Source organism: Oncorhynchus masou, chromosome 1, assembly GCF_036934945.1.
Source record: "Oncorhynchus masou masou isolate Uvic2021 chromosome 1, UVic_Omas_1.1, whole genome shotgun sequence".
NCBI lineage: Eukaryota > Metazoa > Chordata > Actinopteri > Salmoniformes > Salmonidae > Oncorhynchus > Oncorhynchus masou.
Window position 1 is genome coordinate 5,925,498 of NC_088212.1, and position 26,370 is coordinate 5,951,867.

Here is a 26,370-nt window from a genome sequence, read left to right on the forward strand (position 1 = left end):
TTGCGCAAAATTGCCAAAATGTAGTCTATTTGACTGTGTTGATGCTATAAAAAAATATATATTTTCTGCATCAAACATTCTATCTGGTTGGGCAATTTAGTTCTGACATTCTAAAACAGGAATACAACTCAAGGCGTTATTACATTACAAAATAGGATATATCTGTTATTACACAGGTATGAGCCACTCAGTCTAATAATGTTGGCTCCTTTGCTATCTTTTCCCTGTGGGAAGAAATGTCCCATTTCAGAATCAGCATCTGAATGACTCGTAATTACTGCTCGGACATTATAATCACATCCTAATCTGCAATCTGTCCAATTCAGATTTAATTGATCAAATGCCCCACAGGGAGTCACTTACAACCATGCCTAAATAAACCTGCTTTACTATAAGCCAAATATAAAACCCCTAGGTTTTTACCTTGTCATTGAAATGCGTATTCTATCACGGTTTAGTCAAATGAATTCGGAAACATTGCATTATAACCCCCTCCATCTGATATTGAAATGTGGGGCCACAGTAAGACGTCTCTGCAGGAGCATAGGGCAATAAGGCTTCGCTGTGGATTTGGTGCCCTCTCCCACAGGGCGACTCTGGTCAGACTTGAATTCAATAATTGAGAGAGACCTGTGGCTCCACAGAGAGACCTGTGGATCCACAGAGAGGACACTACTATGGCAGCCCCATTAAAACAACACTAATATGGCAGCCCCATTAAAACAACACTAATATGGCAGCTCCATTAAAACAACACTACTATGGCAGCCCCATTAAAACAACACTAATATGGCAGCCCCATTAAAACAACACTAATATGGCAGCCCCATTAAAACAACACTAATATGGCAGCCCCATTAAAACAACACTACTATGGCAGCCCCATTAAAACAACACTAATATGGCAGCCCCATTAAAACAACACTAATATGACAGCCCCATTAAAACAACACTAATATGGCAGCCCCATTAAAACAACACTAATATGACAGCCCCTGTAAAACAACACTAATATGGCAGCCCCATTAAAACAACACTAATATGGCAGCTCCATTAAAACAACACTACTATGGCATCCCCATTAAAACAACACTAATATGGCAGCCCCATTAAAACAACACTAATATGGCAGCCCCATTAAAACAACACTAATATGGCAGCCCCATTAAAACAACACTAATATGACAGCCCCATTAAAACAACACTAATATGGCAGCCCCATTAAAACAACACTAATATGACAGCCCCATTAAAACAACACTACTATGGCAGCCCCATTAAAACAACACTAATATGACTGCCCCATTAAAACACTAATATGACAGCCCCATTAAAACAACACTACTATGACAGCCCCATTAAAACAACACTAATATGGCAGCCCCATTAAAACAACACTAATATCACAGCCCAATTAAAACAACACAACTATGGCAGCCCCATTAAAACAACACTACTATGGCATCCCCATTAAAACAACACTACTATGGCAGCCCCATTAAAACAACACTAATATGGCAGCCCCATTAAAACAACACTAATATGACAGCCCCTGTAAAACAACACTAATATGGCAGCCCCATTAAAACAACACTAATATGGCAGCTCCATTAAAACAACACTACTATGGCATCCCCATTAAAACAACACTAATATGGCAGCCCCATTAAAACAACACTAATATGGCAGCCCCATTAAAACAACACTAATATGGCAGCCCCATTAAAACAACACTAATATGACAGCCCCATTAAAACAACACTAATATGGCAGCCCCATTAAAACAACACTAATATGACAGCCCCATTAAAACAACACTACTATGGCAGCCCCATTAAAACAACACTAATATGACTGCCCCATTAAAACACTAATATGACAGCCCCATTAAAACAACACTACTATGACAGCCCCATTAAAACAACACTAATATGGCAGCCCCATTAAAACAACACTAATATCACAGCCCCATTAAAACAACACAACTATGGCAGCCCCATTAAAACAACACAACTATGGCAGCCCCATTAAAACAACACTAATATGGCAGCCCCAGTAAAACAACACAACTATGGCAGCCCCATTAAAACAACACTAATATGGCAGCCCCAGTAAAACAACACAACTATGGCAGCCCCATTAAAACAACACTAATATGGCAGCCCCATTAAAACAACACTAATATGACAGCCCCATTAAAACAACACTAATATGGCAGCCCCATTAAAACAACACTAATATGGCAGCCCCATTAAAACAACACTAATATGACAGCCCCATTAAAACAACACTAATATGACTGCCCCATTAAAACACTAATATGACAGCCCCATTAAAACAACACTACTATGACAGCCCCATTAAAACAACACTAATATGGCAGCCCCATTAAAACAACACTAATATGGCAGCCCCATTAAAACAACACTACTATGGCAGCCCCATTAAAACAACACTACTATGGCAGCCCCATTAAAACAACACTAATATGGCAGCCCCATTAAAACAACACTAATATGACAGCCCCATTAAAACAACACTAATATGGCAGCCCCATTAAAACAACACTAATATGGCAGCCCCATTAAAACAACACTAATATGACAGCCCCATTAAAACAACACTAATATGACTGCCCCATTAAAACACTAATATGACAGCCCCATTAAAACAACACTACTATGACAGCCCCATTAAAACAACACTAATATGGCAGCCCCATTAAAACAACACTAATATGGCAGCCCCATTAAAACAACACTAATATCACAGCCCCATTAAAACAACACAACTATGGCAGCCCCATTAAAACAACACTAATATGGCAGCCCCATTAAAACAACACTAATATGGCAGCTCCATTAAAACAACACTACTATGGCAGCCCCATTAAAACAACACTAATATGGCAGCCCCATTAAAACAACACTAATATGGCAGCCCCATTAAAACAACACTAATATGGCAGCCCCATTAAAACAACACTACTATGGCAGCCCCATTAAAACAACACTAATATGGCAGCCCCATTAAAACAACACTAATATGACAGCCCCATTAAAACAACACTAATATGGCAGCCCCATTAAAACAACACTAATATGACAGCCCCTGTAAAACAACACTAATATGGCAGCCCCATTAAAACAACACTAATATGGCAGCTCCATTAAAACAACACTACTATGGCATCCCCATTAAAACAACACTAATATGGCAGCCCCATTAAAACAACACTAATATGGCAGCCCCATTAAAACAACACTAATATGGCAGCCCCATTAAAACAACACTAATATGACAGCCCCATTAAAACAACACTAATATGGCAGCCCCATTAAAACAACACTAATATGACAGCCCCATTAAAACAACACTACTATGGCAGCCCCATTAAAACAACACTAATATGACTGCCCCATTAAAACACTAATATGACAGCCCCATTAAAACAACACTACTATGACAGCCCCATTAAAACAACACTAATATGGCAGCCCCATTAAAACAACACTAATATCACAGCCCCATTAAAACAACACAACTATGGCAGCCCCATTAAAACAACACAACTATGGCAGCCCCATTAAAACAACACTAATATGGCAGCCCCAGTAAAACAACACAACTATGGCAGCCCCATTAAAACAACACTAATATGGCAGCCCCAGTAAAACAACACAACTATGGCAGCCCCATTAAAACAACACTAATATGGCAGCTCCATTAAAACAACACTACTATGGCATCCCCATTAAAACAACACTAATATGGCAGCCCCATTAAAACAACACTAATATGGCAGCCCCATTAAAACAACACTAATATGACAGCCCCATTAAAACAACACTAATATGTTAGCCCCATTAAAACAACACTACTATGGCAGCCCCATTAAAACAACACTAATATGGCAGCCCCATTAAAACAACACTAATATGACAGCCCCATTAAAACAACACTAATATGGCAGCCCCATTAAAACAACACTAATATGACAGCCCCATTAAAACAACACTAATATGGCAGCCCCATTAAAACAACACTAATATGGCAGCCCCATTAAAACAACACTAATATGGCAGCCCCATTAAAACAACACTAATATGGCAGCTCCATTAAAACAACACTACTATGGCATCCCCATTAAAACAACACTAATATGGCAGCCCCATTAAAACAACACTAATATGGCAGCCCCATTAAAACAACACTAATATGGCAGCCCCATTAAAACAACACTAATATGGCAGCCCCATTAAAACAACACTAATATGGCAGCCTCATTAAAACAACACTACTATGGCAGCCCCATTAAAACAACACTAATATGGCAGCCCCATTAAAACAACACTAATATGACAGCCCCATTAAAACAACACTAATATGGCAGCCCCATTAAAACAACACTAATATGACAGCCCCATTAAAACAACACTAATATGGCAGCCCCATTAAAACAACACTAATATGACAGCCCCATTAAAACAACACTAATATGACTGCCCCATTAAAACACTAATATGACAGCCCCATTAAAACAACACTACTATGACAGCCCCATTAAAACAACACTAATATGGCAGCCCCATTAAAACAACACTAATATGGCAGCCCCATTAAAACAACACTAATATCACAGCCCCATTAAAACAACACAACTATGGCAGCCCCATTAAAACAACACAACTATGGCAGCCCCATTAAAACAACACTAATATGGCAGCCCCAGTAAAACAACACTAATATGGCAGCCCCAGTAAAACAACACTACTATGGCAGCCCTATTAAAACAACACTACTATGGCAGCCCCATTCAAACAACACTAATATGACAGCTCCATTAAAACACTAATATGACAGCCCCATTAAAACAACACTACTATGGCAGCCCCATTAAAACAACACTAATATGACAGCCCCATTAAAACAACACAACTATGGCAGCCCCATTAAAACAACACTAATATGGCAGCCCCAGTAAAACAACACTAATATGGCAGCCCCATTAAAACAACACTAATATGGCAGCCCCATTAAAACAACACTAATATGGCAGCCCCATTAAAACAACACTAATATGGCAGCCCCATTAAAACAACACTAATATGGCAGCCCCATTAAAACAACACTAATATGGCAGCCCCATTAAAACAACACTAATATGACAGCCCCATTAAAACAACACTAATATGGCAGCCCCATTAAAACAACACTAATATGGCAGCCCCATTAAAACAACACTAATATGGCAGCCCCATTAAAACTACACTAATATGGCAGCTCCATTAAAACAACACTACTATGGCATCCCCATTAAAACAACACTAATATGGCAGCCCCATTAAAACAACACTAATATGGCAGCCCCATTAAAACAACACTAATATGGCAGCCCCATTAAAACAACACTAATATGGCAGCCCCATTAAAACAACACTAATATGGCAGCCCCATTAAAACAACACTACTATGGCAGCCCCATTAAAACAACACTAATATGGCAGCCCCATTAAAACAACACTAATATGGCAGCCCCATTAAAACAACACTAATATGGCAGCCCCATTAAAACAACACTAATATGGCAGCCCCATTAAAACAACACTACTATGGCAGCCCCATTAAAACAACACTAATATGGCAGCCCCATTAAAACAACACTAATATGACAGCCCCATTAAAACAACACTAATATGGCAGCCCCATTAAAACAACACTAATATGACAGCCCCATTAAAACAACACTAATATGACAGCCCCATTAAAACAACACTAATATGACAGCCCCATTAAAACAACACTAATATGGCAGCCCCATTAAAACAACACTAATATCACAGCCCCATTAAAACAACACTAATATGGCAGCCCCATTAAAACAACACTAATATGGCAGCCCCAGTAAAACAACACTAATATGGCAGCCCCATTAAAACAACACTAATATTGCAGCCCCATTAAAACAACACTAATATGGCAGCCCCATTAAAACAACACTAATATGGCAGCCCCATTAAAACAACACTAATATGGCAGCCCCATTAAAACAACACTAATATGACAGCCCCATTAAAACAACACTAATATGGCAGCCCCATTAAAACAACACTAATATGACAGCCCCATTAAAACAACACTACTATGGCAGCCCCATTAAAACAACACTAATATGGCAGCCCCATTAAAACAACACTAATATGACAGCCCCATTAAAACAACACAACTATGGCAGCCCCATTAAAACAACACTAATATGGCAGCCCCAGTAAAACAACACTAATATGGCAGCCCCATTAAAACAACACTAATATGGCAGCCCCATTAAAACAACACTAATATGGCAGCCCCATTAAAACAACACTAATATGGCAGCCCCATTAAAACAACACTAATATGGCAGCCCCATTAAAACAACACTAATATGGCAGCCCCATTAAAACAACACTAATATGACAGCCCCATTAAAACAACACTAATATGGCAGCCCCATTAAAACAACACTAATATGACAGCCCCATTAAAACAACACTACTATGGCAGCCCCATTAAAACAACACTAATATGACTGCCCCATTAAAACACTAATATGACAGCCCCATTAAAACAACACTACTATGACAGCCCCATTAAAACAACACTAATATGGCAGCCCCATTAAAACAACACTAATATCACAGCCCCATTAAAACAACACAACTATGGCAGCCCCATTAAAACAACACAACTATGGCAGCCCCATTAAAACAACACTAATATGGCAGCCCCAGTAAAACAACACTAATATGGCAGCCCCAGTAAAACAACACTACTATGGCAGCCCTATTAAAACAACACTACTATGGCAGCCCCATTCAAACAACACTAATATGACAGCTCCATTAAAACACTAATATGACAGCCCCATTAAAACAACACTACTATGACAGCCCCATTAAAACAACACTAATATGGCAGCCCCATTAAAACAACACTAATATGACAGCCCCATTAAAACAACACAACTATGGCAGCCCCATTAAAACAACACTAATATGGCAGCCCCAGTAAAACAACACTAATATGGCAGCCCCATTAAAACAACACTAATATGGCAGCCCCATTAAAACAACACTAATATGGCAGCCCCATTAAAACAACACTAATATGGCAGCCCCATTAAAACAACACTAATATGGCAGCCCCATTAAAACAACACTAATATGACAGCCCCATTAAAACAACACTACTATGACAGCCCCATTAAAACAACACTAATATGGCAGCCCCATTAAAACAACACTAATATGACAGCCCCATTAATACACAACTATGGCAGCCCCATTAAAACAACACTAATATGGCAGCCCAAGTAAAACAACACTAATATGGCAGCCCCATTAAAACAACACTAATATGGCAGTGTGTAGATTGATGAAAGATTTAAAAAAATATATTTACAAAAATTAGTATAAGGCTGTAACGTCATAAAATGTGGAACAATTCAAGGGGTCTGAATACTTTCCAAAGGCACTGTAGTAGGTACTATAGTATTCTATAGTAAACTATATAAACAAACAGAAGGCACTGTAGTAGGTACTATAGTATTCTATAGTAAACTGTATAAACAATTAGAATGCACTGTAGTAGGTACTATAGTAAACTGTATAAACAAACAGAATGCACTGTAGTAGGTACTATAGTATTCTATAGTAAACTGTATAAACAAACAGAATGCACTGTAGTAGGTACTATAGTATTCTATAGTAAACTGTATAAACAAACAGAATGCACTGTAGTAGGTACTATAGTATTCTATAGTAAACTGTATAAACAAACAGAATGCACTGTATGTGTCGACAGACGACAGATGGTTGGTCACATCTACACCACCGTTGTTCACTTCCAGTGTTGTGACAGTGTGAAATCTGTTCAACTCTCAAGAGTGACACTTTCCCAAGATCAGATTTCCCCAGTCATTTTTGGTCAGCCCCAGTTCCAGATGTATTGAAGCGTGCGCACACACAGCCACAGCAACAGATTAACTCTTCCAATTGAGCAAGGAGAATTATATGGCCACTCCATTGTTTAAATCACAGCTTACCTTTTTTGAATGGCTACAACCTACTGTGAAATTCACCGTAAGTTAATCTCACTGACTCCGGTGGGGACACATGCTGTAGGACCATTTACCTAGTGTCATATTGATGTACAGTTGAAGTCGGAAGTTTACATACACCTCAGCCAACTACATTTAAACTCAGTTTTTTTTCTCACAATTCCTGACATTTAATCCTAGTAAAAATGCCCTGTTTTTAGGTCAGTTAGGATCACCACTTTATTTTAAGAATGTGTGATGTCAGAATAATAGTAGAGAGAATGATTTCTTTCAGCTTTTATTTCTTTCATCATATTCCCAGTGGGTGAGATGTTTACATACACTCAATTAGTATTTGGTAGTATTGCCTTTACATTGTTTAACTTGGGTCAAACGTTTCAGGTAGCCTTCCACAAGCTTCCCACAATAAGTTGGGTGAATCTTGTCCCATCCTCCTGACAGAGCTGGTGTAACTGAGTCAGGTTTGCAGGCCTCCTTGCTCGCACTCGCTTTTTCAGTTCTGCCCACACATTTCCTATGGGATTGAGGTCAGGGCTTTGTAATGGCCACTCCAATACCTTGACTTTGTTGTCCTTAAGCCTCAACTTTGGCATTATGCTTGGGGTCATTGTCCATTTGGAATACCCATTTATGACCAAGCTTTAACTTCCTGACTGATGTCTTGAGATGTTGCTTCAATATATCCACATCATTTTCCTGCCTCATGAAGCCATCTATTTTGTGAAGTGAACCAGTCACTCCTGCAGCAAAGCACCCCCACAACATGATGCTTCCACCCTCATGCTTCATGGTTGGGATGGTGTTCTTTGGCTTTTAAGCCTCCCCCTTCTTCCTCCAAACATAAAGATGGTCATTAAGGCCAAACAGTTCTATTTTTGTTTCATCAGACCAGATGACATTTCTCCAAAAAGTAAGATCTTTGTTCCCGTGTGCAGTTACAAACCGTAGTCTGGCATTTTCTATGGCGGTTTTGGAGCAGTGGCTTCTTCCTTGCTGAGCGGCCTTTTAGGATATGTCGAAACAGAACTCGTTTTACTGTGGATATAGATACTTTTGTGCCTGTTTCCTCCAGCATCTTCACAAGGTCCTTTGCTGTTGTTCTGGGATTGATATGCACTTTTCACACCAAAGTACGTCCATCTCTAGGAGACAGAACGCGTCTCCTTCCTGAGCGGTATGACGGCTGCGTGGTCCCATGGTGTTTATACTTGCGTACTATTTTTTGTACAGATGAACATCGTACCTTCACGCATTTGGAAATTGCTCCCAAGGATGAACCTGACATGTGGAGGTCTACAATTTTTTTCCTGAGGTCTTGACTGATTTCTTATGATTTTCCCAAAGAGGTACTGAGTTTGAAGGTAGACCTTGAAATACATCCACAGGTACGCCTCCAATTGACTCAAAATATGTCCATTAGCCTATCAGAAGCTTCTAAAGCCATGACATAATTTTCTGGAATTATCCAAGCTGTTTAAAGGCAGAGTCAACTTAGTACATGAAAACTTCTGACCCACTGAAATTGTGATACACTGAATTATAAGAGAAACAATCTGTCTGCCAAAACTATAGTTTGTTAACAAGACATTTGTGGAGTGGTTGAAAAACAAGTTTTAATGATTCCGACATAAGTGTATGTAAACTTCCGACTTCAACTGCAGGTAGAAGACCTTAAGTGCATACTTGTAATTGTACTAGAATGACCTTTGAACTTTGTGTTAACTTGGTTGGTTTTCTCCTCACTCCCACAGGAGCATGTCTCTATCAGGGATCTCTGTTCGCGGTAAGTTCCTTCCTTCCCACATCCCATTTCATTATGTCTCTATTGTCTCCTCCTCTACTTCCGTCTCGGAATGATGACGCGGGGCACCGTTTCACATTGGTGCTGATGCCTAAGATGTAGTGCCGATGCATTATCTATTACAGCGTTTTTAACTCGTACATTATGTAGGAACGAGGTAGAGTTTCTAAAGCAGGGTTTTACGGTGACGTTGTCTTCCAACTATCTACGGGGGAATGTTGGGTTAACAGTTCACTGGATGGAATGTTGGGGGGGGAGGTCTCCGTTAGCAGAACGTGTGTCCTAGACAGGTTAACAGCTCACTGGATGGAATGTTGGGGGGTCTCCTTTAGCAGAACGTGTGTCCTAGACAGGTTAACAGCTCACTGGATGGAATGTTGGGGGGTCTCCTTTAGCAGAACGTGTGTCCTAGACAGGTTAACAACTCACTGGATGGAATGTTGGGGAGGGGTCTCCGTTAGCAGAACGTGTGTCCTAGACAGGTTAACAGCTCATTGGATGGAATGTTGGGGGGTACTCCGTTAGCAAAACGTGTGTCCTAGACAGGTTAACAGCTCATTGGATGGAATGTTGGGGGGGTCTCCGTTAGCAGAACGTGTGTCCTAGACAGGTTAACAGCTCACTGGATGGAATGTTGGGGGGTGGGGTCTCCGTTAGCAGAACGTGTGTCCTAGACAGGTTAACAGCTCACTGGATGGAATGTTGGGGGAGGGGGTTTCGTTAGCAGAACGTCTGTCCTAGACAGGTTAACAGCTCACTGGATGGAATGTTGGGGAGGGGGCTCCGTTAGCAGAACGTGTGTCCTAGACAGGTTAACAGCTCACTGGATGGAATGTTGGGGGAGGGGGTTCCGTTAGCAGAACGTGTGACCTAGACAGGTTAACAGCTCACTGGATGGAATGTTGGGGAGGGGGCTCCGTTAGCAGAACGTGTGTCCTAGACAGGTTAACAGCTCACTGGATGGAATGTTGGGGGAGGGGGTTTCGTTAGCAGAACGTCTGTCCTAGACAGGTTAACAGCTCACTGGATGGAATGTTGGGGGGGGTCTCCTTTAGCAGAACGTGTGTCCTAGACAGGTTAACAGCTCACGGGATGGAATGTTGGGGGGGTCTCCTTTAGCAGAACGTGTGTCCGAGACAGGTTAACAGCTCACTGGATGGAATGTTGGGGGAGGGGTTCCGTTAGCAGAACGTGTGACCTAGACAGGTTAACAGCTCACTGGATGGAATGTTGGGGGGGTCTCCTTTAGCAGAACGTGTGTCCTAGACAGGTTAACAGCTCACTGGATGGAATGTTGGGGGGCTCCGTTAGCAGAACGTGTGTCCTAGACAGGTTAACAGCTCACTGGATGGAATGTTGGGGGGGTCTCCTTTAGCAGAACGTGTGTCCTAGACAGGTTAACAGCTCACTGGATGGAATGTTGGGGGGGGGGGTCTCCGTTAGCAGAACGTGTGTCCTAGACAGGTTAACAGCTCACTGGATGGAATGTTGGGGGGGGGGTCTCCTTTAGCAGAACGTGTGTCCTAGACAGGTTAACAGCTCACTGGATGGAATGTTGGGGGGGCTCCGTTAGCAGAACGTGTGTCCTAGACAGGTTAACAGCTCACTGGATGGAATGTTGGGGGAGGGGTTCCGTTAGCAGAACGTGTGTCCTAGACAGGTTAACAGCTCACTGGATGGAATGTTGGGGGAGGAGGTTCCGTTTCACTCAACCGTTGTCTGAGATGTAGCTGGTTAATAATGCATAGCTGCTGCTGACTTTGTGAATCATTAATAGTGAAGAGGATATGACTACTAAGTGTCCCAATTGGCACCCTATTCTCTATATAGTGCACTAGCTTTCGCTGGGGCCCATAGGGCTCTGGTCAAAAGGAGTGCACTAAATAGGGAGGAGGGTGTCATTTCGGTCGCAGACTAGATGGTTGTCTTCGAAATGGTTGCTTGTCTCCTAATACTGTTTATGAAGGAAGCTAAGTGGATGTCTGAGCACTGTTGTAGAAGTGTATGAAGGAAGCTATGTGGATGTCTGAGCACTGTTGTAGAAGTGTGTGAAGGAAGCTATGTGGATGTCTGAGCACTGTTGTAGAAGGGTGTGAAGGAAGCTATGTGGATGTCTGAGCACTGTTGTAGAAGGGTGTGAAGGAAGCTATGTGGATGTCTGAGCACTGTTGTAGAAGGGTATGAAGGAAGCTATGTGGATGTCTGAGCACTGTTGTAGAAGGGTATGAAGGAAGCTATGTGGATGTCTGAGCACTGTTGTAGAAGTGTGTGAAGGAAGCTATGTGGATGTCTGAGCACTGTTGTAGAAGGGTGTGAAGGAAGCTATGTGGATGTCTGAGCACTGTTGTAGAAGTGTGTGAAGGAAGCTATGTGGATGTCTGAGCACTGTTGTAGAAGGGTGTGAAGGAAGCTATGTGGATGTCTGAGCACTGTTGTAGAAGGGTGTGAAGGAAGCTATGTGGATGTCTGAGCACTGTTGTAGAAGGGTGTGAAGGAAGCTATGTGGATGTCTGAGCACTGTTGTAGAAGGGTGTGAAGGAAGCTATGTGGATGTCTGAGCACTGTTGTAGAAGGGTGTGAAGGAAGCTACAGTGCCTTCAGAAAGTATTCAGACCCCTTGACGTTTTCCACATTTTGTTATATTGCAGACTTAATCTAAAATGGATTAAATGTATTTTTCCTTCATCAATCTACACACAATACCCCATAATAACATAGGCCAAAACAGTTTTATTTAAATATATAAAATAAATAAAAACTGATCTGGCGTTTATGTATTCAGACCCTTTACTCAGTACTTTGTTGAAGCACCTTTGGCAGCGATTACAGCGTTGAGTCTTCTTGGGTAAGACGCTACTAGCTTGGCACACCTGTATTTGGGTAGTTCCTCCCATTCGTCTCTGCAGATCCTCTCAAGCTCTGTCAGGTTGGATGGGAAGCATTGCTGCACAGCTATTTTCTGGTCTCTCCAGAGATGTTCGATCAGGTTCAAGTCCGAGCTCTGGCTGGGCCACTCAAGGACATTGAGAGACTTGTCCCGAAGCCTCTCCTGCGTTGTTTTGGCTGTGTGCTTAGGGTCGTTGTCCTGTTGGAAGGTGAACCTTCGCCCCAGGCTAAGGTCCTGAGTGCTCTGGAGCAGGTTTACATCAAGGATCTCTGTACTTTGCTCCGTTCATCTTTGCCTCGATCCTGACGAGTCGCCAAGTCCCTGCTGCTGACAAACATCCCCACAGCATGATGCTGCCACCACCATGCTTCACCGTAGGGATGGTGCCGGGTTTCCTCCAGACGTGATGCTGCCACCTCCATGCTTCACCGTAGGGATGGTGCCAGGTTTCCTCCAGACTTGATCCTGCCACCACCATGCTTCACCATAGGGATGGTGCCAGGTTTCCTCCAGACATTTTTAATTTTTTAAAATTCTTTTATTTCACCAGGTAGGCTAGTTGAGAACAAGTTCTCATTTGCAACTGCGACCTGGCCAAGATAAAGCTTAGCAGTGTGAACAGACAACACAGAGTTACACATGGAGTAAACAATTAACAAGTCACCAACACAGTACAAAAAAGGCGAGTCTATATACATTGTGTGCAAAAGGCATGAGGAGGTTGGCGAATAATTACAGTTTTGCAGATTAGCACTGGAGTGATAAATGATCAGATGGTCATGTACAGGTAGAGATACTGGTGTGCAAAAGAGCAGAAAAGTAAATAAATAAAAACAGCGTGGGGATGAGGTAGGTGAAAATGGGTGGGTTATTTACCAATAGACTATGAACAGCTGCAGCGATCGGTTAGCTACTCAGATAGCTACTCGGTTAGCTACATGATCCTGCCACCACCATGCTTCACCGTAGGGATGGTTCCAGGTTTCCTCCAGACATGATGCTGCCACCACCATGCTTCACCGTAGGGATGGTGCCAGGTTTCCTCCAGACGTGACACTTGGCATTCAGGCCAAAGAGTTAATACTGTTTTCATCGAACTAGAGAATCTTGTTTATGTAACAGCTGTCTGTGGTGGAAGAAGGTGAGGACCAATACGCAGCGTGGTACGTGTTCATCTTTTTACTAAAGTGAACTGAACACTGAAAAAACCCAGATATGTGCCTCGACACAACACTGTCTAGGAGATCTACGGACAATTCCTTTATTTAACAAATTTTAGAATAAAGCTGTAACGTAACAAAATGTGGAAAAAGTCATGGGGTCTGAGTACTTTCCGAAGGCACTGCATATGGATGTCTGAGCACTGTATGAGAAGGTTAAGGAGGAAGCTATATGGATGTCTGAGCACTGTAGGAGAAGGTTAAGGAGGAAGCTATATGGATGTCTGAGCACTGTATGAGAAGGTTAAGGAGGAAGCTATATAGATGTCTGAGCACTGTAGGAGAAGGTTAAGGAGGAAGCTATATGGATGTCTGAGCACTGTATGAGAAGGTTAAGGAGGAAGCTATATGGATGTCTGAGCACTGTATGAGAAAATCATGCAGACATCTGGTATTGATTTTGAAGCTGGAACTCTGCAGTGTAGGTCTACATACTGGTATTGAAGCTAAAACTCTGCAGTGTAGGCCTACATACTGGTATTGAAGCTGGAACTCTGCAGTGTAGGTCTACATACTGGTATTGAAGCTAGAACTCTGCAGTGTAGGCCTACATACTGGTATTGAAGCTAGAACTCTGCAGTGTAGGCCTACATACTGGTATTGAAGCTAGAACTCTGCAGTGTAGGCCTACATACTGGTATTGAAGCTAGAACTCTGCAGTGTAGGCCTACATACTGGTATTGAAGCTAGAACTCTTCAGTGTAGGCCTACATACTGGTATTGAAGCTAGAACTCTGCAGTGTAGGCCTACATACTGGTATTGAAGCTAGAACTCTGCAGTGTAGGCCTACATACTGGTATTGAAGCTAGAACTCTGCAGTGTAGGCCTACATACTGGTATTGAAGCTAGAACTCTTCAGTGTAGGTCTACATACTGGTATTGAAGCTAGAACTCTGCAGTGTAGGCCTACATACTGGTATTGAAGCTAGAACTCTGCAGTGTAGGCCTACATACTGGTATTGAAGCTAGAACTCTGCAGTGTAGGCCTACATACTGGTATTGAAGCTAGAACTCTGCAGTGTAGGCCTACATACTGGTATTGAAGCTAGAACTCTTCAGTGTAGGTCTACATACTGGTATTGAAGCTAGAACTCTGCAGTGTAGGCCACCAACTAAGCCATTACTTTTATTTTGTTGGATATCTCATCTATAGATGTATTGTATGGATTGGCTGGCTTGCCTCTCTTTCATTCTGTATGTGCTGGTTCACGCTTGCTGATCATGTCTTCATCTGTGTGCTATGAATCGCTTTGTGTTTAAACTAATCAAAACGTGTTGAAATTCTTATTTAACAAGATATTGTGATGTTTATACATAGACCAAGGTCGGTCTCGGTCGGCCTCGGACGGTTACAGTCAGTCCATTGACATGTAGGGCCTTTGGTCTTTCAAAGTTTCAAACTCATCAAACTAAGTGAAATACTACTTCTTACCTAGAATGGCAGAGAGAGTCAAGAGTGCTGTCTGGGTGAGAACAGGAGGAATGTTGTCTGGGTGAGAACAGGAGGAATGCTGTCTGGGTGAGAACAGGAGGAATGCTGTCGGGGTGAGAACAGGAGGAATGCTGTCTGGGTGAGAACAGGAGGAATGCTGTCTGGGTGAGAACAGGAGGAATGCTGTCTGGGTGAGAACAGGAGGAATGTTGTCTGGGTGAGAACAGGAGGAATGCTGTCTGGGTGAGAACAGGAAGAATGCTGTCTGGGTGAGAACAGGAGGAATGCTGTCTGGGTGAGAACAGGAGGAATGCTGTCTGGGTGAGAACAGGAGGAATGCTGTCTGGGTGAGAACAGGAGGAATGTTGTCTGGGTGAGAACAGGAGGAATGTTGTCTGGGTGAGAACAGGAGGAATGTTGTCTGGGTGAGAACAGGAGGAATGTTGTCTGGGTGAGAACAGGAGGAATGTTGTCTGGGTGAGAACAGGAGGAATGCTGTCTGGGTGAGAACAGGAGGAATGCTGTCTGGGTGAGAACAGGAGGAATGCTGTCTGGGTGAGAACAGGAGGAATGCTGTCTGGGTGAGAACAGGAGGAATGCTGTCTGGGTGAGAACAGGAGGAATGCTGTCTGGGTGAGAACAGGAGGAATGCTGTCTGGGTGAGAACAGGAGGAATGCTGTCTGGGTGAGAACAGGAGGAATGCTGTCTGGGTGAGAACAGGAGGAATGCTGTCTGGGTGAGAACAGGAGGAATGCTGTCTGGGTGAGAACAGGAGGAATGCTGTCTGGGTGAGAACAGGAGGAATGTTGTCTGGGTGAGAACAGGAGGAATGCTGTCTGGGTGAGAACAGGAGGAATGCTGTCTGGGTGAGAACAGGAGGAATGCTGTCTGGGTGAGAACAGGAGGAATGCTGTCTGGGTGAGAACAGGAGGAATGCTGTCTGGGTGAGAACAGGAGGAATGCTGTCTGGGTGAGAACAGGAGGAATGCTGTCTGGGTGAGAACAGGAGGAATGCTGTCTGGGTGAGAACAGGAGGAATGCTGTCTGGGTGAGAACAGGAGGAATGCTGTCTGGGTGAGAACAGGAGGAATGCTGTCTGGGTGAGAACAGGAGGAATGCTGTCTGGGTGAGAACAGGAGGAATGCTGTCTGGGTGAGAACAGGAGGAATGCTGTCCGGGTGAGAACAGGAGGAATGCTGTCCGGGTGAGAACAGGAGGAATGCTGTCTGGGTGAGAACAGGAGGAATGCTGTCTGTGCTCTGAAAAACTTCTGAGGAAAGATCCAACACCATTATTGCAAACAGAGTGTTTTTTTGGGCCAAACCCTGCTTTTCTCCCCTGAAACAACAGGTAATCTCTCTTGTTGAACACGGTTCTCAGAGGTAGTGTTGTGGTTCCCTGGCGGCTTTTCACACAGGTTTAATGGCGATTGGCAGGTAATGACAAATTCCTGCTTCCCGCCGCTGTGTGATCAACGTAATTACAGTAAAGGTTAGCGGAGATCTGCAGAACAGAACAGCTCTCTGCTCTCTCTCCTATCTTTCTCTCTCTCTTTCTCTCTCACTCCCGTTCTCTCTCTCTCTGTTCTCTTTCTCTCTCTCACTCCCATTCTCTCTCTATCTTTCAATCGCTCACTCTCATTAAATAAAGATACTTTTTTGTATATATATATTTTAAACTCACTCTCTCTGTCCTCCCATAAGCTTTAAGAACACACAGAACACTGATTGGGAAAGAGGTTAGTGGTGTGCAGTGGGACGGTACAGCCACCATATAATTACACTCCTCGTCCGCAATTAGAGAGAGAATTAATAGGGGATGAGGAGGGAGTGATTGAAGAATGAGGTGGGAGAGGAGGACAGAAGGAGAGAGGTGGGAGAGGAGGACAGAAGGAGAGAGGTGGGAGAGGAGGACAGAAGGAGAGAGGTGGGAGAAGAGGACCAAAGGAGAGAGAGGTGGGAGAGGAGGCCAGAAGGATAGAGGTGGGAGAGGAGGACAGAAGGAGAGAGAGGTGGGAGAGGAGGACAGAAGGAGAGAGGTGGGAGAGGAGGACAGAAGGAGAGAGGTGGGAGAGGAGGACAGAAGGAGAGAGGTGGGAGAGGAGGACCAAAGGAGAGAGAGGTGGGAGAGGAGGCCAGAAGGATAGAGGTGGGAGAGGAGGACAGAAGGAGAGAGAGGTGGGAGAGGAGGACAGAAGGAGAGAGAAGGTGGGAGAGGAGGACAGAAGGAGAGAGGTGGGAGAGGAGGACAGAAGGAGAGAGGTGGGAGAAGAGGACCGAAGGAGAGAGAGGTGGGAGAGGAGGCCAGAAGGATAGAGGTGGGAGAGGAGGACAGAAGGAGAGAGAGGTGGGAGAGGAGGACAGAAGGAGAGAGAAGGTGGGAGAGGAGGACAGAAGGAGAGAGAGGTGGGAGAGGAGGACAGAAGGAGAGAGAGGTGGGAGAGGAGGACAGAAGGAGAGAGAGGTGGGAGAGGAGGACAGAAGGAGAGAGAGGTGGGAGAGGAGGACAGAAGGAGAGAGGTGGGAGAGGAGGACAGAAGGAGAGAGAGGTGGGAGAGGAGGACAGAAGGAGAGAGAGGTGGGAGAGGAGGACAGAAGGAGAGAGAGGTGGGAGAGGAGGACAGAAGGAGAGAGGTGGGAGAGGAGGACAGAAGGAGAAAAAAAACTGTTTTTGCTTTGTCATTATGGGGTATTGTTTGTAGATTGCTGAGGATTTTTATTTTATTTCATCCTTTTTAGAGTAAGGCTATAACGTAATAAAATGTGGACACTGGTACTGTAGTAAGTACTATAGTATTTTATAGTAAACTGTAGTATATTATTTTTTAAATATGTGGGTTAAATGGTTGGGAGTATATAAGGGTGTTTCCCAGACATCAATGGAGATTCTATGCGTAATCTGTTTCCAGGAAACACAGAGTTAATTGATTGGATAATTAAAAGTAGTATTTGCATCAGCTAAAGATAATATTACAAATCTTATAAAGTATGTGTACGAAAAAAAAAGGGCCAATAATGGCCTGGAGCAGGGTTATTGAACTCTGACCCTACGAGGTCCGAAGCCTGCTGTTTTTATCCTGTAACCGATTGTTAACTGCACCCCCCCTGGCGTCCCAGATCTAACTCAGTCCCTGATTAGAGGGGAGTCACCCTCCTGGTGTCCCAGGTCTAACTCAGTCCCTGATTAGAGGGGAGTCACCCTCCTGGTGTCCCAGGTCTAACTCAGTCCCTGATTAGAGGGGAATCACCCGCCTGGTGTCCCAGGTCTAACTCAGTCCCTGATTAGAGGGGAATCACCCACCTGGTGTCCCAGGTCTAACTCAGTCCCTGATTAGAGGGGAATCACCCACCTGGTATCCCAGGTCTAACTCAGTCCCTGATTAGAGGGGAATCACCCACCTGGTGTCCCAGGTCTAACTCAGTCCCTGGTTAGAGGGGAATCACCCACCTGGTGTCCCAGGTCTAAATCAGTCCCTGGTTACGCCGCAGCCCGTCTGGTGTTCAACCTTCCCAAGTTCTCTCACGTCACCCCGCTCCTCCGCTCTCTCCACTGGCTTCCAGTTGAAGCTCGCATCCGCTACAAGACCATGGTGCTTGCCTACGGAGCTGTGAGGGGAACGGCACCGCAGTACCTCCAGGCTCTGATCAGGCCCTACACCCAAACAAGGGCACTGCGTTCATCCACCTCTGGCCTGCTCGCCCCCCTACCACTGAGGAAGTACAGTTCCCGCTCAGCCCAGTCAAAACTGTTCGCTGCTCTGGCCCCCCAATGGTGGAACAAACTCCCTCACGACGCCAGGACAGCGGAGTCAATCACCACCTTCCGGAGACACCTGAAACCCCACCTCTTTAAGGAATACCTAGGATAGGATAAAGTAATCCTTCTCACCCCCCCCTTAAATGATTTAGATGCACTATTGTAAAGTGGCTGTTCCACTGGATGTCATAAGGTGAATTCACCAATTTGTAAGTCGCTCTGGATAAGAGCGTCTGCCAAATGACTTAAATGTAAATGTAAATGGTTAGAGGGGAACAATGAAAAAACACATTGTAACTGGCTTGGGGGTCCAGAGTTGAGTTTGAGGGGTCTAGAAGGTATGTGAGAAGCACATTTTTTGGGGGGTTTCCTGCTCGGCTGTAAGTAACATAGTGAACTGGAAATGGTGACTTCGGGCTCAACACAGAACATTCCTGCTGCCGGCTTGTGTGTTTACTATTTCTTATTACTTATTTACCTGGAGACAAATATAACATACTCCCCTCCCTCAACCTCCTTTGGAGCGCATTTGTGATCAGGGATATAGAAGCTGCTTTGTGGTTGTCTAACATCCGGTCCAGATGCATATCGCCAGTTTACCGAGATACAGATTGAGATTCAGTCCTAATTTTAGACTAAACAGCAAGTTTTAATGGAGGATCTCTATTACCCAGGCATTTACACCGTGCTTCTACACCTGCATTGCTTGCTGTTTGGGGTTTTAGGCTGGGTTTCTGTACAGCACTTTGAGATATCAGCTGATGTACGAAGGGCTATATAAATAAACTTTATTTGATTTAGAATCAGTGTTTGTTGTGGCTCTCAAACACACAGACGATTAGACATTATGAAAAGAGGACACATGATGGTTGTACCCTTTATAGCTAACTGCAATATATCGTCTCGAGAGTTAGTGATCCTTTGTAGCTCAGTTGGTAGAGCACGGTGCTTGTAACACCAGGATAGAAGGTTCAATTCACGGGACCACCCGTACATAAAATGTACACATCCATGACTGTCAGTCATAAGTGTTGATGTACATTTTAATAAGACTTCCATTAAAACAGTTTGTCTTTAAGAGTTTCAGTTCCTCCCTCCACGACAGCCGGACTGTTAAATGAGCTGCTGCGTTGCCATGGCTCCTGGACTGGGGTCTTTTCTCACCATGCGCACCACACAGACACAGCCCTGACGATAGTGGGGTAGAGAGGAGTGGCAAACCTTTGTCAAACAGAACACCCAGTGCTAGGCTAATGTGTATTAGTGCTAGGCTAATGTGTATTAGTGCTAGGCTAATGTGTATTAGTGCTAGGCTAATGTGTATTAGTGCTAGGCTAATGTGTATTAGTGCTAGGCTAATGTGTGAACAAATAAACCAGCACACACTATTCCGCAGTCCCCCCCCCCCCCTTTCCGCTACCCCAGGCCATACCTAGGCTAATAGTCAAACAAACAAGCTAATTATTTCTCCCCCCCCCCTCCGCTCCCCCAGGCCATACCTAGGCTAATAGTCAAACAAACAAGCTAGTTATACACAATGTCTGAATGCACTGTCTGAACACACCTTGTCATGCAATCAAAGCAACTAATCACGTTTGGAGCTAACTGGTGCTCTCAAGTCAAATCCTGACGTCGACAGCACATGATAGTTGTATTCATAAAATAGTTAACTTAGCTAGCTAAGATGCATTTAGAGAAAACAAATATATATATTAACTGGCTAGCTAAGTTTTCAGCTGTGCTAACATAATTGCAAAAGGGGTTTCTAATGATCAATTAGCCTTTTAAAATTATAAACTTGGATTAGCTAACACAACGTGCGTTTGGAACACAGGAGTGATGGTTGCTGATAATGGGCCTCTGTACGCCTATGTAGATATTCCATTAAAACTCACCTGTTTCCAGCTACAATAGTCATTTACAACATTAACAATGTCTACACTGTATTTCTGATCAATTTGATGTTATTTTAATGGAGAAAGAATGAGCTTTTCTTTCAAAAACAAGGACATTTCTAAGTGACCCCAAACTTTTGAACGGTAGTGTAGATATGTACATGAAGGCAGGGTAAAGAGACTAGGCATCAGGATAGATAATAATAAGGTATTAGAGGTAGATATGTACATGAAGGCAGGGTAAAGTGACTAGACATCAGGATAGATAATAATAAGGTATTAGAGGTAGATATGTACATGAAGGCAGGGTAAAGTGACTAGACATCAGGATAGATAATAATAAGGTATTAGAGGTAGATATGTACATGAAGGCAGGGTAAAGTGACTAGGCATCAGTATAGATAATAATAAGGTACTAGAGGTAGATATGTACATGAAGGCAGGGTAAAGTGACTAGGCATCAGGATAGATAATAATAAGGTATTAGAGGTAGATATGTACATGAAGGCAGGGTAAAGTGACTAGGCATCAGGATAGATAATAATACGGTATTAGAGGTAGATATGTACATGAAGGCAGGGTAAAGTGACTAGGCATCAGGATAGATAATAATAAGGTATTAGAGGTAGATATGTACATGAAGGCAGGGTAAAGTGACTAGGCATCAGGATAGATAATAATAAGGTATTAGAGGTAGATATGTACATGAAGGCAGGGTAAAGTGACTAGGCATCAGGATAGATAATAATACGGTATTAGAGGTAGATATGTACATGAAGGCAGGGTAAAGAGACTAGACATCAGGATAGATAATAATAAGGTATTAGAGGTAGATATGTACATGAAGGCAGGGTAAAGTGACTAGGCATCAGGATAGATAATAATATGGTATTAGAGGTAGATATGTACATGAAGGCAGGGTAAAGTGACTAGGCATCAGGATAGATAATAATAAGGTATTAGAGGTAGATATGTACATGAAGGCAGGGTAATGTGACCAGGCATCAGGATAGATAATAATAAGGTATTAGAGGTAGATATGTACATGAAGGCAGGGTAAAGTGACTAGACATCAGGATAGATAATAATAAGGTATTAGAGGTAGATGTGTACATGAAGGCAGGGTAAAGTGACTAGACATCAGGATAGATAATAATGAGGTATTAGAGGTAGATATGTACATGAAGGCAGGGTAAAGTGACTAGACATCAGGATAGATAATAATAAGGTATTAGAGGTAGATATGTACATGAAGGCAGGGTAAAGTGACTAGACATCAGGATAGATAATAATAAGGTATTAGAGGTAGATATGTACATGAAGGCAGGGTAAAGTGACTAGGCATCAGGATAGATAATAATACGGTATTAGAGGTAGATATGTACACGAAGGCAGGGTAATGTGACCAGGCATCACGATAGATAATAATAAGGTATTAGAGGTAGATATGTACATGAAGGCGGGGTAAAGACATCAGGATAGATAATAATAAGGTATTAGAGGTAGATATGTACATGAAGGCAGGGTAATGTGACCAGGCATCACGATAGATAATAATAAGGTATTAGAGGTAGATATGTACATGAAGGCAGGGTAAAGTGACTAGGCATCAGGATAGATAATAATAAGGTATTAGAGGTAGATATGTACATGAAGGCAGGGTAAAGTGACTAGGCATCAGGATAGATGATAATAAGGTATTAGAGGTATATATGTACATGAAGGCAGGGTAAAGTGACTAGGCATCAGGATAGATAATAATAAGGTATTAGAGGTAGATATGTACATGAAGTCAGGGTTAATGAGACTAGGCATCAGGATAGATGATAATAAGGTATTAGAGGTATATATGTACATGAAGGCAGGGTAAAGTGACTAGGCATCAGGATAGATAATAATAAGGTATTAGAGGTAGATATGTACATGAAGGCAGGGTAAAGTGACTAGACATCAGGATAGATAATAATAAGGTATTAGAGGTAGATATGTACATGAAAGCAGGGTAAAGTGACTAGGCATCAGGATAGATAATAATAAGGTATTAGAGGTAGATATGTACATGAAGTCAGGGTTAATGAGACTAGACATCAGGATAGATAATAATAAGGTATTAGAGGTAGATATGTACATGAAGGCAGGGTAAAGTGACTAGGCATCAGGATAGATAATAATAAGGTATTAGAGGTAGATATGTACATGAAGGCAGGGTAAAGTGACTAGACATCAGGATAGATAATAATAAGGTATTAGAGGTAGATATGTACATGAAGGCAGGGTAAAGTGGCATCAGGATAGATAATAATAAGGTATTAGAGGTAGATATGTACATGAAGGCAGGGTAAAGAGACTAGACATCAGGATAGATGATAATAAGGTATTAGAGGTAGATATGTACATGAAGGCAGGGTAAAGTGACTAGACATCAGGATAGATAATAATAAGGTATTAGAGGTAGATATGTACATGAAGGCAGGGTAAAGTGACTAGACATCAGGATAGATAATAATAAGGTATTAGAGGTAGATATGTACATGAAGGCAGGGTAAAGAGACTAGGCATCAGGATAGATAATAATAAGGTATTAGAGGTAGATATGTACATGAAGGCAGGGTAAAGAGACTAGGCATCAGGATAGATAATAATAAGGTATTAGAGGTAGATATGTACATGAAGGCAGGGTAAAGTGACTAGGCATCAGGATAGATAATAATAAGGTATTAGAGGTTGATATGTACATGAAGGCAGGGTAAAGAGACTAGACATCAGGATAGATAATAATAAGGTATTAGAGGTAGATATGTACATGAAGGCAGGGTAAAGTGACTAGGCATCACGATAGATAATAATAAGGTATTAGAGGTAGATATGTACACGAAGGCATGGTAAAGTGACTAGGCATCACGATAGATAATAATAAGGTATTAGAGGTAGATATGTACATGAAGGCAGGGTAAAGTGACTAGACATCTGGATAGATAATAATAAGGTATTAGAGGTAGATATGTACACGAAGGCAGGGTAAAGAGACTAGGCATCAGGATAGATAATAATAAGGTATTAGAGGTAGATATGTACATGAAGGCAGGGTAAAGTGGCATCAGGATAGATAATAATAAGGTATTAGAGGTAGATATGTACATGAAGGCAGGGTAAAGTGACTAGGCATCAGGATAGATAATAATAAGGTATTTGAGGTAGATATGTACATGAAGGCAGGGTAAAGAGACTAGACATCAGGATAGATAATAATAAGGTATTAGAGGTAGATATGTACATGAAGGCAGGGTAAAGTGACATCAGGATAGATAATAATAAGGTATTAGAGGTAGATATGTACATGAAGGCAGGGTAAAGTGACTAGGCATCAGGATAGATAATAATAAGGTATTAGAGGTAGATATGTACATGAAGGCAGGGTAAAGAGACTAGACATCAGGATAGATAATAATAAGGTATTAGAGGTAGATGTGTACATGAAGGCAGGGTAAAGAGACTAGACATCAGGATAGATAATAATAAGGTATTAGAGGTAGATATGTACGTGAAGGCAGGGTAAAGACATCAGGATAGATAATAATAAGGTATTAGAGGTAGATATGTACATGAAGGCAGGGTAAAGACATCAGGATAGATAATAATAAGGTATTAGAGGTAGATATGTACATGAAGGCAGGGTAAAGTGACTAGACATCAGGATAGATAATAATACGGTATTAGAGGTAGATATGTACATGAAGGCAGGGTAAAGAGACTAGGCATCAGGATAGATAATAATAAGGTATTAGAGGTAGATATGTACATGAAGGCAGGGTAAAGTGACTAGACATCAGGACAGATAATAATAAGGTATTAGAGGTAGATATGTACATGAAGGCAGGGTAATGTGACCAGGCATCAGGATAGATAATAATAAGGTATTAGAGGTAGATATGTACATGAAGGCAGGGTAATGTGACCAGGCATCACGATAGATAATAATAAGGTATTAGAGGTAGATATGTACATGAAGGCAGGGTAAAGTGACATCACGATAGATAATAATAAGGTATTAGAGGTAGATATGTACATGAAGGCAGGGTAATGTGACCAGGCATCAGGATAGATAATAATAAGGTATTAGAGGTAGATATGTACATGAAGGCAGGGTAATGTGACCAGGCATCACGATAGATAATAATAAGGTATTTGAGGTAGATATGTACATGAAGGCAGGGTAAAGTGACTAGACATCAGGATAGATAATAAGGTATTTGAGGTAGATATGTACATGAAGGCAGGGTCATGTGACCAAGCATCACGATAGATAATAATAAGGTATTTGAGGTAGATATGTACATGAAGGCAGGGTAAAGAGACTAGGCATCAGGATAGATAATAATAAGGTATTAGAGGTAGATATGTACATGAAGGCAGGGTAAAGTGACTAGGCATCAGGATAGATAATAATAAGGTATTAGAGGTAGATATGTACATGAAGGCAGGGTAAAGTGACCAGGCATCAGGATAGATAATAATAAGGTATTAGAGGTAGATATGTACATGAAGGCAGGGTAAAGTGACCAGGCATCAGGATAGATAATAATAAGGTATTAGAGGTAGATATGTACAAGAAGGCAGGGTAAAGAGACTAGACATCAGGATAGATAATAATAAGGTATTAGAGGTAGATATGTACATGAAGGCAGGGTAAAGAGACTAGGCATCACGATAGATAATAATAAGGTATTAGAGGTAGATATGTACATGAAGGCAGGGTAAAGTGACCAGGCATCAGGATAGATAATAATAAGGTATTAGAGGTAGATATGTACATGAAGGCAGGGTAAAGACATCAGGATAGATAATAATAAGGTATTAGATGTAGATATGTACATGAAGGCAGGGTAAAGTGACATCAGGATAGATAATAATAAGGTATTAGAGGTAGATATGTACATGAAGGCAGGGTAAAGAGACTAGACATCAGGATAGATAATAATAAGGTATTAGAGGTATATATGTACATGAAGGCAGGGTAAAGTGACTAGGCATCAGGATAGATAATAATAAGGTATTTGAGGTAGATATGTACATGAAGGCGGGGTAAAGTGGCATCACGATAGATAATAATAAGGTATTAGAGGTAGATATGTACATGAAGGCAGGGTAAAGACATCAGGATAGATAATAATAAGGTATTAGAGGTAGATATGTACATGAAGGCAGGGTAAAGAGACTAGGCATCAGGATAGATAATAATAAGGTATTAGAGGTAGATATGTACATGAAGGCAGGGTAAA

At 42.2% G+C, this 26,370-nt stretch overlaps 1 protein-coding gene across 1 annotated transcript in view; it reads left to right on the forward strand.

The window, feature by feature from the left end:
* The window catches only part of LOC135510729 (extracellular matrix organizing protein FRAS1-like), a 408,168-nt gene that overhangs the window by 667 nt on the left and 381,131 nt on the right, over positions 1–26,370 (forward strand). Inside the window, 1 exon segment of the mRNA XM_064931929.1 lies at positions 9,850–9,881. Within this exon segment, the coding sequence (XP_064788001.1) occupies positions 9,850–9,881 (32 nt within the window).